Source organism: Polyodon spathula, chromosome 10, assembly GCF_017654505.1.
Source record: "Polyodon spathula isolate WHYD16114869_AA chromosome 10, ASM1765450v1, whole genome shotgun sequence".
Lineage (NCBI taxonomy): Eukaryota > Metazoa > Chordata > Actinopteri > Acipenseriformes > Polyodontidae > Polyodon > Polyodon spathula.
Window position 1 is genome coordinate 34,270,154 of NC_054543.1, and position 12,324 is coordinate 34,282,477.

Consider the following 12,324-nt stretch of genomic DNA (forward strand, 5'->3'; position numbering starts at 1 on the left):
TGGAGGCACCCTCTCTGTTTGGGAAGCAGATAAAGGTGTTGGAGTCACTGGTATCGGTTTGTTAGCAGCTTCAGGCACTTTAAAGAACACTATTATAACTTTAAACTAAAATCAACATAGACATTAATTCAAAAGCAATAGACTGTACTTGACAGACTCACGTAAAGTACATGTTACACTGATAGACACACATACATAGTTAAAATTTGTTAAGAATATAGCACATAGTGCAAGTAAAGACTGTAGATAAAGCTAGATAGGTCTTCCAAAATGTATTTTTAGTACCTTTAGGAGGAGATACTTTTTCTTGGACTGGAATAGGCACTGTTGCAGGTTTCTCTGTGATGATCTTCTTTTCTGGTTTAGGCACTTTTAAGAATAGTACGTGACATTTAGAACTAATTTATGGTTGTAAAAGAAACAAGATAGAACATGACATTCATTGATTCTCAATAAGTTTTGGCATTGGATTTCCCACACATGCACAAATGAAAAACAACACTGATAAGGACAACACAAAGTACTGAGCTTACATACATGCTACATGTTATTTAATGTTTTGAAATTACATCACACACACAAGGACAAGATATAAAAAAGAATCAAATGATTCAGTGAAGGCAAAATAAGCGTACCAAGTTCTGAAGCATAGCAGGACGTGTAAAGCTTTTCTAAAAGCTTATTTTTAGTACCTTTCACTGGAGCAACCTCCTCTTTCTTTGGAGCAGGCAGTGCAGGTGCAACTTCTTCAGTCTTCTTAGGAGCTTCTGGCACTTTAAAGAATATTTCAAATGTAGCTTAGTGTAGCATACAATGCTGATAAGAAATGCTGCATGGACAAGCATGGACATAAAACACATAGACATGACATGACTGGAAAGGGAAGACAGATTGTGTACTGCTGTTCATTAATAAAATATCAACACGGTTTGTTACTAAAATGATTTAGTAAAGACAAATTAAGCAATTAAAGTTTTTCTTAAAGTTGTGTTTCAAGTACCTTTCACTGGAGCAACCTCCTCTTTCTTTGCAACAGCCACAGCAGGTGCAACTTGTTCAGTCGTCAAAGGAGCTTCTGGCACTTTAAAGAATATTTTAAATGTAGCTTAGTTTTACCTTATAATGCTAGTAAAGAAATACATTGATGCTGCTTGGACATACAAACACATGCCTGTAATGGCTGACAGAAATGTGTACCACTGTACACTTTAACAAGATAGAGTGCACAAAAGCAAGAAATACATTGCACGGTATTAAAAAGGTTGCATGAAGTCGATTTAACCAAGAAAGTGTTCACATCAGAACATAACAAGTAAAGCTTTTTTTTTCTTGAACCTGTATTTTAAGTACCTTTCACTGGAGCAACCTCCTTTTTCTTTGCAACAGCCACAGCAGGTGCAACTTGTTCAGTCTTCTTAGGAGCTTCTGGCACTTTAAAGAATATTTCAAACTTAGCTTCATTTGCCACATAGTGTTGGTAAAGAAATGCTACATGGACAAGCATGGACATACAACACACAGACATGACATGACATGACTTGGATGGTTAATACTCATTGATTAGGTTAAGAAAAAAGGTTGTGATGCCTTCCTCAGAATTGAAACTGAAAGGGTGCACATGATGTAGAACTTTCTTTTTTTAACATTACATCTGTAATGTGGTTTATCTAACAATTACTGCTAAAGTTGCAGGTTGCATAATACATTTAAAATTAGTCAGTAACGACAAAATCAAATATAAGGGTGGACAAAAAAATCACAGTAGATAGACAAATACTCAAATTAATGTTAGTACATCCCAGTGGATTGTCATTAATGTGATGTGTGATATCTGCATTTGAATTGTCTACATTATGTCCCGTAACTTAAAAGCCTCAATTATTCACTATATTCTCTTTCACTACATTTGTATTCTAGTGGGTAAAATAGTAACATATAGTTTACATATTAAAATAAAACACACAAAAAAGACAAACTAACAAAACAAAAAGCGAACATCAACATAAACAAAGACATCGGAGATTATCAGCAAGATGCCGGAAGAATTTAAGAGAGCTTCTCAAGAACATGTTGGTGGAATGGCAAGACAATAAAGTGCTGTGTTTGACGTTCACATAGGTCTTTGTGTATACCTTTGGCAGGAGCCACATCTTCCTGTTTGGGGACACTGACTGGGGGCACCAGCTTTGTAAATTCGGGCACTTTAAAAACAGTTACAAAGAATTAGACAGAAATACAAAACACACAATAAAACAGTGGACAGTTATAGAAATGCATTGATGCAGCATGGGCTTACAATACAGCACGCAGACATGAAATGACTCGCAAGGTTGACTATACCAAGTACACTACCAGGACATGACAACTAAGTTTCTTTAAATGCTTATTTTGGAATTGTTAAAAGAAATGTAACAACTGCCGCATTCCTTTGAATTTAAGACGCCCTCGAATTTAAGATGCAGCCCAAAATCACCACCCTCAATTTGAGGAAAAAATAAGACATAAAAAAAAAAAATGCTTTGAATATGGCTTACATTCAAAGGAATACTATGTTATAGTTATGAAATAACACACTGTTGTAGCTGACAAAATATAACAGAATTCATTGGCTTGGTGTAGACAAACCAAGCAAGGAGTGGAAGCTTTATTTTAAGTACCTTTCGCAGGGGGAACCTCCTCTTTCTTTGGAGTCACCACCACAGGTGCAACTTTTTCAGTCTTTTTGGCGGCTTCTGGCACTTTAAAGAATATTTGAAATTGAGCTTACTTTACTACATAGTGCTAGCAAAGAATTACTGTACATAGATGGTGCTTGGACATACAACACCCAGACATCACATGACTGTATGGTTGACAGAATTGAGTACTATCGTACTGCATGTTAACAAGATACAGTATACAAAGGGACACCCTATTAATACTTTGCACAGTGCGAAAAGTTATTGAATCATAGCAGAACATGTAAAGCTTTTCTAAGAGACATATTTCAACTACCTTTCACTGGAGCAACCTCTTCTTTCTTTGGAACAACCACAGCAGGTGCAACTTGTTCAGTCGTCAAAGGAGCTTCTGGCACTTTAAAGAATATTTCAAATGTAGCTTAGTTTTACCTTATAATGCTAGTAAAGAAATACATTGATGCTGCTTGGACATACAACACATAGACATGACATGACTGGAAAGGGAAGACAGATTGTGTACTGCTGTTCATTAATAAGATATCAACACGGTTTGTTACTAAAATGATTTAGTAAAGACAAATTAAGCAATTAAAGTTTTTCTTAAAGCTGTGTTTCAAGTACCTTTCACTGGAGCAACCTCCTCTTTCTTTGCAACAGCCACAGCAGGTGCAACTTGTTCAGTCGTCAAAGGAGCTTCTGGCACTTTAAAGAATATTTTAAATGTAGCTTAGTTTTACCTTATAATGCTAGTAAAGAAATACATTGATGCTGCTTGGACATACAACACATAGACATGACATGCCTGTAATGGCTGACAGAAATGTGTACCACTGTACACTTTAACAAGATAGAGTGCACAAAAGCGAGAAATACATTGCATGGTATTAAAAAGGTTGCATGAAGTCGATTTAACCAAGAAAGTGTTCACATCAGAACATAACAAGTAAAGCTTTTTTTTTCTTGAACCTGTATTTTAAGTACCTTTCACTGGAGCAACCTCCTTTTTCTTTGCAACAGCCACAGCAGGTGCAACTTGTTCAGTCTTCTTAGGAGCTTCTGGCACTTTAAAGAATATTTCAAACTTAGCTTCATTTGCCACATAGTGTTGGTAAAGAAATGCTACATGGACAAGCATGGACATACAACACACAGACATGACATGGCCATTCAGGATATACATTGATGATGCATCAGCATGAATTATGTGATGGCTGAGATGGTCGACAGTTAATACAATAAATTAATTTGGTCACTTTTTAAACACAAATTTAAATAGTATGTTATGTAATATAATTTGAATTTAACACTATCTCACTAACAGGATCTCTGCATGTAGAATGGGTTCATCTACAGTTACCGTATTTACTCCCTGCATAAACATATATAGTTTATGTTGCTATATTGTTTTCCTAGTAGGCAAACATGTTCATCTTTACAAACAACAGACATGTAAAAGTAAAAACAAACACAGCAAATATAACCAGCAAGATGCTGGCAAACATTAAGAAATGTTTTTTTATGAAACAGACTGGAATGGCAAGAAATCTTGGACATTTTTTTGCAAAGAGCTTTAGACAGAAATATAGAGCAGAAAAGACAAGAAACAACAATATGGACAGTATAGTTCACCATAACCTAAAAAACATATTTTATTTGTTTATCATCCTCAACTTCATAAAAACGTTTTTCCATTCATTAATTTAGTTATTTATCCTAAATAATAAAATGAAATATTATATATTTTCATTTTGTGTGAATATATATATATTCATATATATATATATTTATATATATATATATATATATATATAATATATATATATATATATATATATATATATATATACACACACAACATAAAACAAACAACAACTAATGACAGACAACATATACTTCATTATATGGCTCTATGTAAACATTTCTACTCATATGTGCTATATAGTTTATAGCTATACCTTTAGCAGGAGTGACCTTTTCCTCTGGAGGAACTGGTTTTGGTTTTGGAGTTGGAGCCGGTTCAGGTTTTCCAGGTACAGCCTTCTTTGGCTCTTCAGGAACTTTAAAGGATATTATTGAAGATGTAATAAAAAAAAAAAAGTTCAAAGCAACCAGAAAACATTCAACAGGAGGACATACAAATGTTTTGAAAGAAGCATTTTGTTTCAAAGAAATTGACAATTCACAGTAACAAAGTTATTCACAAACAGACATCAATAAGCTCATAGCCATTATCTCATGGCTATATGTATAAACACACATAAAGAAAGAAATGATTAAATAAAATAAAACAAAACCAAGAAGGTATGACATAAATAACAGACTGTTTTTTTTTTTTTTTTTTTTTTTTTTTTTGTCACAGACAAACGTCAATACCTTTTACTGGTGCAACCTCTTCCCTTCTGGGAGTGACAGCAGCTGGGACTTCAGGTGTAGCTTTCTTTTCAGGTACCACTTTGGCTTCAGGTGCAACTTTATCTACAGGTGTAACCTTTTCTGCAGGTGCAACCCTTGATTCAGGTGCTACTTTGGCTGCAGGTGCTGGTTTCACTTCAGGTACAGGTTTCTTAACTTCTTCAGGCACTTTAACGACATCGTGGTTTTTTTTTAGACAACAATGGCCATACAAGGATTTAATATGAAAACGATTAAGATGTTAACATGAACATGTACGTAAAAAGTATACTGAATTTTGAACTTCCATCACAATTAACAAGCATTAACAATGTCAGACACTGCTTCAACGCAGCACACACACATTTAAATCTACTCTCAAGTAGCACAAGCACTGTTTAAGCATTTAACAATTATTTTTTAGTAACTATCTAAAACACATATGCCAGTCTTTAAAAAGAGCCTTTGATAACTGTGTAGGAAAGCTAAAAAAAAAAAAAAAAACAGAAAGATGTAAAGTAAGAAAGCTTAAAGAGCATACAGACAGACAGACAGATATACATCAATAGACAGACAACAACTTTTAAGAACGATATACAAGACCTGGCACATATATTGACGTAAAACATGCAGAGTTGACCTGGTCTGCAATAGCAAACAAACACAGTATTCTTAACACCACATTAGTCTGTACCTTTAGTAGGTGCAACCTGATCTTTAGCTGGAGTAACAGTAGGTTCAGATACAGGCTTCTTCAATTCTACAGGTGCTTTGAAGAAAATATTGTTTATTTAATGGTGAACATTATAACAACATCAACAACACAAAGGTTACAAAAACACACCAATTTTAATATGAAAGGTGTAAAACATATCAGACAATACAAGGACATGAATTACTACATAAAGCTTTAAGACTGATTACGTTCGCTGTGCCATATGTCACTGACATGTTTGTGTGTGTGTGTGTGTGTGTGTGTGTGTGTGTGTGTGTGTGTGTGTGCGCGTGTGTAGAGAATACATATTTCAAAGCCTTCAATATACATTTAGTATGAAGACTGAAAGTGACAGGGAAGAAATGACAAATAAGTTCTATAATTTTGTTTTGATATTCTAATGCTGACTAACAATGCAGGAATAATACATAATAAATATCATGCTATATAGTTAAGCTGTGATCCCTGTAGCTTGTAGACTTTTCAGAAGCAGTGAAAGTATATTACCTCTAAGCATTATGTATTCCATAAATTCAAGGGCCAAAAAGCACTAAGAAGTCAATAACTTTGCTCAAAGTGATATTTTATTCCAAAAAATATTGACATGCTGATTCTAAGTCTGTGTATATGCCTTGGTGTATATAGGTTCAATGTAAATGTTGTTATATGTTGTACAAAATGGAATGAAACAGAATAACTAGACACACACACAAATTAGAAAAAAAACCTAGACTCACACAAATAAGAAATCCAAATATCAAACAAGTGTTTACATAGACTCTGGTGTTCTTAAGAACGCAATAGTTATTTAAGTACTGAAAATGTAGACCTGAAACACACACTGGAGACACTTGGCACAAACAAAAACAATTGAAAGAGATATGCAGGATGTTAAATTGCCAAACACACAAGACAAACAGACAATTCTTTGTACCAGTTGAGGCTGTACCTTTTGGTGCAACATGGTCTTTCTTTTCTGGTTTTACTTCTGGTGTAACCTCTGATACAGGCTTCTTGGCAACTTCTGGCACTTTAAAAATAGCATTGTATTTCAGTAAAGGACATTCTCTAATATTAGTATTTTAGAAAAGATGAACTGATGTGAATGCTATAAATAACACTAACACTGATTAATTGTAACAAGGACAAACAAGTGATTTGTACATACATCTTAGAAAGTGTTTAAGAATTTTAAAAAAATGTAAATCTGATACTACTGAACCCACTTGTACTTAAAATTGTAAATGTACCTTTAGCCCCGGCAGGCTCCTCTCTCTTTGTTACAGCAGCAGGTATAATTTCTTCTGGTTTCTTTGAAGCTTCAGGAACTTCAAAGAGATGAATGTCAAATTAGAGAAAAGTTACCAAAGTGATTGCGGTTTTATCAAGCGCACATGCAGAAGCACGATGGTTTTTTGTTTGTTTGGGTTTTTTTGTATTATTATTTTTATGTATTTATTAATATTTAGGAAGACATAGAACTATACATGTAACAGAAATAAAAATGGAAAACCACTTTTATATCAACAAAAATAGTTGTGTCTGTGTTATCTATTTAGAACACATTGACAGACAAAAAAAGATGGATTAAATATTGGACAATAATAAGACATACAGTAACAATGAAACATCAATTTATACTTTGATAAGTGCACACACAGTAAGAGTACTGAAGACAACTTGCTTGAGCTTAGACAAAGCCATTAGTTGCTTTATAGCAAAGAAGCAAAGCAAGATTTACAGACAGGTGGGTAAGCATCAAGTGCTAACACAAGAAAAGGTATGTATAGATATAGCTGTGAGACATAAGTGCGATAGCCTTTACAGGGCTCTACCTTTTTCAGGAGTTGTGTATCTTCCTCCTACAGTTGTTGAACTGACTGTTTCATCTACAGGCACCCTTGAAACTTAAAGACATTACAGACAGTCTTAGACAATGACACATTAAAATGCTTTACGGATTTGTGTGTGAAAGATAACATAAAACATATATACAAAAATAAATTACAAATATTTAATAAATACAAAATAAATGTACAAAATATATCATTATTTTGGCATGGATAAGCTGTTGATTTGTATTCCTGAATAGCTGATTTTTTAAAATTAAATATTTAACTAAATAGAAATGTACATTCGACACAAAAGACAAAACCTTTACATATACAAGATTTACAAAAGTGATTCTGAGATTTACTTTAGCACAAACAAGCCAACTACAGATTTAATTTAAATAAATAAAGGAATATACAATTGTTGTACTGCATGTATTATGACGCACATTTAGTTCGTGCTTTAGTGTCATTTTTACAAATAATATATGTATCGTCTACCTGCTGGTCCAGGAACTTCATCTCTTTTAATTATAGTAGCTTGTATAAATTCCTCTTCAATTATCCTTCTTTCAGATTCTGGTACATTAAATGACAACAATTAACAGTAAGAATCACAGATATATACTTAATAAAAGCTAATTGATATTTGTGGAATTTCAAAGACAGACACAAAAAAATGTCATTCAGATGTGGGAACTACCACACAGACACATTAAAGACAATCTTTTAAATCACAACATTTAGTAAGAAATGAAATGAAATGAAAGACATGAAACTGCTGTTAAATCAAACTGAAAGCCTATTAGTGGAAATTCGAGGAATTTTGTGAAAGGTTAGTGGCAGCAGAGATGACTACACATCAGATAATTAGGATGATCATTATGACTACTACCTCTCCTTGTAATGATCTCTTCAGCAGCGTACTCAAAAACAGTAGAAGTCACATCTTATGAAACAGGAAATACATGTATGCATCAATTTTAAAATCTATTGATTAATGTATAGAGATATGTTTTGTATTTTGTCTTTTACCCTTTTATTTAGCTTTCTTACCTTTGGTGATAACTGTAGATGGTACGTCTGGACCTTGTACTCCAGTATCAGGGATATCTAAAGATTATCAAAGTTGTTGAATGTTTTAATATATAAAAATATTAATTACAATGTGTGCTTTAACATTTGAAGAGGCATTTATAACCTTGATAAGCAAGTTTGTTTTTTACTCACCATATTGTTTTCCCAAAGCAATTTCTAAAAAAGAAAAAAAGTGTTTTAGTTTAAAAATATGTGTTTAAGAAAAATAAATATCACTGGAATGTTTTATAATGCAATTCTGTACAAACCTTTGCTGGACAAGCAGAGTTCAGCAGTGCTTTTGGCCTCACCCCTCGGCTCCAGTCGCGCAATTACAGAATAAACACCTAAAATATTGTAAGTGAAGGTCATTTAATCTGCACTCTTTCATTAGTTGTTCAAAAATAAACTGGTAACTGTTACTTTCTATAGCACATACCTTCGTCATCAGCAGTTACATGGTGAATGGTCATAAAATGACAACGCTCTTCCTTTCTAAAGTTGTATTTTGAACTTTCTTTAAGCTCTGTAGCGTCTTTGTACCATGTAACAATCGCATCATCGAACGAAACCTCACACTCAAAGGTTGCAGATTGATGCTCATTCACAACAATGTCCCGGATGTTCTTGGTGAACTGGATTTGTTGAGCTGTAACAAACAAGGGAAGTCAAAACATTAACTTACTTCATGCAAACATCTTTATAAGGGTTTTAAAAAAAAAAAAAATGTTGGATTGAGGGGTCCACTGCAATCGGTTAAGCAAGTCAAAATAGAAAAGGAGCAGTGTCATAGTAGTAACTATAGAAATAAGTACTGTGAGTCTAATGAACATACTGTTGACCCAGACATTTCAAAAGAAGAAAAACCAAAAAGAAAACCCAACCATGTTAAAAAATGATTTAAAATTGGTGGACAAAATTGAAATAAAATACAAGAGTAAAAAAAAAAAAAAAAAAAAAAAGAAAATCAAGGTTCAAGAAGGTCATGAAGAATATCCCCAAGGCAAGAATGAAAAATGCAGAAGAAGAGAAGAAAATGTTCCAGAATGTTCAGCCATGGTAAACTGGTTAATGACTGTTAAAAATAATGATAGGCACACATGGAAAAAGCGGTTAAAATGTAAAAACCCAACACTATGGTGATGCCGATGATGAGTTGTTAAGACTTCCTAACTGCAGGCGATTATCAATTATCAATACAGACCTTCCACCCTAAAATCAGCAGTGGTCTCAAGGCACTCAAATCTGCAGGTAAAACGTCCTTGGTCTTCTGGTGTTAGGTCTTTAATATAAAGTTTCTGTACTTTATCAGTGACATCAACTGTGTATCTGTCATGTGCCTCTATCAGCTTTCCATTTTTTAACCACTCTGATTTTACATTAGGTACTGAGAACTGGCAAGCCAGGGTACCCATCTGGCCTTCCTTACCAGCTAAGCTCTGGAGATGCTGTTCCACTACAGGTTCTGTAAAATAACAACACAAAAGCAGTTTAGTATTTTGTCCAAGAGAAAGCTTGTATAGTACCAGTAATATGATATTTATGCACAACAAACTGCTAAAAAACAAGACTTACCTGCTACAGTTAATTTAGCACTTGAAATGTGTGGACCACAGACAATACGATAGTTTCCTTGATCCTGTGTCTCACAGTTATAAATTCTCAGCACATGGCGGTCACCTTCAATGCTTATGTCATACTTTTCATCGGTATCCAGTTTTGTAGTTCCTTTGTACCAGGAAAGCTTAATCTCAGGATAGTTGATCTTGATCTCGCATTCAAATACTGCATCCTTATTTACTATAACAGTCTGATCTTCAATGTCCTTGACCAGAGTGATTGGCTGAAAGCACAAAAAGTTGATTATTTCCTTTCACAATGTTAAATCAGTACAGGTTTTTGTTCTAAATAATATTGCTTTCCATACCTCAGTTTGTGTCATTCTTTGTTGTAGAAAAGAGACAAGTTCATCAAACTCCTGTTCTTCTCCAGCACTTCTTCCCTCCAGTTCCTGAAGCACATATTAAAACTATTAATGGACTGACAACGAACATATACTGTGTAGCAAGTTTCCTCTGCAATGAAGATACTCAATAATGTTGTAATATTATTTACCAGTTGATGAGTTTCCTCTCCTTTCAACTTTTTGAGCTGCTCAAGTGCTTGCAGAAGACCACGATAATCTGTGATTCCATACATGCGGGCATATTTCTCATACTCTTTGGGGTCCACATTTCTCAACAGTTCTACAATATCAATGTCTTTGTCTTCCACTTCTTCCTTTTGCTTGGAAGGCACCCTAAATAAGGAAGAAGGAAAAGTATATGTATTTAACTCACATTTCAATAAAACTTGTATGTTGATGTTTAGGATTGCAACTGTATGTTTGTCTTGATAACAATTCCTAGCAATACTTTACACATACTTCTTCAGTTTTGCCCGGAAGTCAGCATCAACCGTTAATTCTTTCTTTTCCTCGACCTCAAGGTTGGTACTGCATTCGATTTCACCAAACTTGTTTGTTGCAAGACATCTGTACTGTCCTGAGTCAGTTTTGGTCACTTCTTTGATTTCAAGTTTCGCCTCCTGACCCTTCTGCTCTACAACAATGCGTCCTCCATGGTTGATTTGTCTCCATTTGCCTTTTATCCATTTAACATTTGGAATTGGGTCACCACCAACTTTGGCAATAAAAGTAGCTACCCCCTCTGAAAATTAAACAGAACCAAGCATTTAGTTCCTTCCAGCAACTGAAAAGATAATTATATTAAAAACACAAATAGAGAGATTTAATATGATGTTATCTACACTTACTTTCTATCACTTTGATACTCTTGGGTTCCTCAATGAAGAATAAGTTGTCTAATTTTGCTGGCTTTGCTGTTGCTGCTGGTGCAGATGGTGCTTCCCCTGCTTTATCTAAATCAGAATGTAACTCAATATTTTAATACATAGAATATGAATTATTGAACAGATAACATGATGTGTACCTTAGTTAAGAAGAAGGATGAAGTTACTCTATATTTAATAAGATGCAATGTAAAAACCCAGTTTCTCAAGAAAGATATGACAGAGTGTAACATTAGATATCTAGTTCTTAGTTACATGAATTTAAAAGAAAGAAGAAAAGCAGATCCTTTTACAAAATACTGTATTCCTTCTAAGTTAAGACACCCTCAGATTTAAGATGCAGTCCAAATTATCCACCCTTGTTTTGAGGAAAAAATAAAATATCAAATAAATATGCATTTACAAAGACACAACCTCAATTACACTTTTGTAGCGGACAAAACTGATATGAAACAGTGTTACTGTAGATTAACCACTGAGCTTGTTTATTGTAGTGTGCACTGTATAATACTTAAGATGGCATCTCTGTCATACATACACCACTCACATCCTGGCAACAGCAAGCACGACACAACACTCCACGGCATCAGCAACATGTAACCCAGCTACCACAACAGCATTGAACGTTGCTTGGTGCCTGATCAGCATTTCCGATCTGTCCAAGCTGGTACTGTTTGTTAGAAATGCTGAAATTGTAAACATTTCTCTTGGAATTCCCCAGGCTTGGTTTGTTTTTTCTCAGTAGTAAATCACGTTTGTGCTACTTGTGTATTCAGGC

The 12,324-nt window shown here is 34.3% G+C and overlaps 1 protein-coding gene across 1 annotated transcript in view; it reads right to left on the minus strand.

The window, feature by feature from the left end:
• LOC121321943 (titin-like) overlaps positions 1-12,324 on the minus strand; it is a 170,646-nt gene that overhangs the window by 102,659 nt on the left and 55,663 nt on the right. The window contains exons 77-103 of the mRNA XM_041261332.1: positions 11,511-11,615; positions 11,122-11,404; positions 10,812-10,995; positions 10,624-10,707; positions 10,272-10,539; positions 9,901-10,161; positions 9,136-9,345; positions 8,966-9,043; positions 8,850-8,873; positions 8,676-8,732; positions 8,515-8,568; positions 8,121-8,198; positions 7,623-7,694; positions 7,038-7,115; positions 6,737-6,817; positions 5,767-5,841; positions 5,055-5,261; positions 4,637-4,738; positions 3,663-3,743; positions 3,303-3,383; positions 2,995-3,075; positions 2,658-2,738; positions 2,068-2,201; positions 1,351-1,537; positions 1,001-1,081; positions 693-773; positions 286-369 (exon numbers count right to left, since the gene is read on the minus strand). Of these exons, the coding sequence (XP_041117266.1) occupies positions 286-369; positions 693-773; positions 1,001-1,081; positions 1,351-1,537; positions 2,068-2,201; positions 2,658-2,738; positions 2,995-3,075; positions 3,303-3,383; positions 3,663-3,743; positions 4,637-4,738; positions 5,055-5,261; positions 5,767-5,841; positions 6,737-6,817; positions 7,038-7,115; positions 7,623-7,694; positions 8,121-8,198; positions 8,515-8,568; positions 8,676-8,732; positions 8,850-8,873; positions 8,966-9,043; positions 9,136-9,345; positions 9,901-10,161; positions 10,272-10,539; positions 10,624-10,707; positions 10,812-10,995; positions 11,122-11,404; positions 11,511-11,615 (3,192 nt within the window). The remainder of the gene's footprint in view (positions 1-285; positions 370-692; positions 774-1,000; positions 1,082-1,350; positions 1,538-2,067; positions 2,202-2,657; positions 2,739-2,994; positions 3,076-3,302; positions 3,384-3,662; positions 3,744-4,636; positions 4,739-5,054; positions 5,262-5,766; positions 5,842-6,736; positions 6,818-7,037; positions 7,116-7,622; positions 7,695-8,120; positions 8,199-8,514; positions 8,569-8,675; positions 8,733-8,849; positions 8,874-8,965; positions 9,044-9,135; positions 9,346-9,900; positions 10,162-10,271; positions 10,540-10,623; positions 10,708-10,811; positions 10,996-11,121; positions 11,405-11,510; positions 11,616-12,324) is intronic.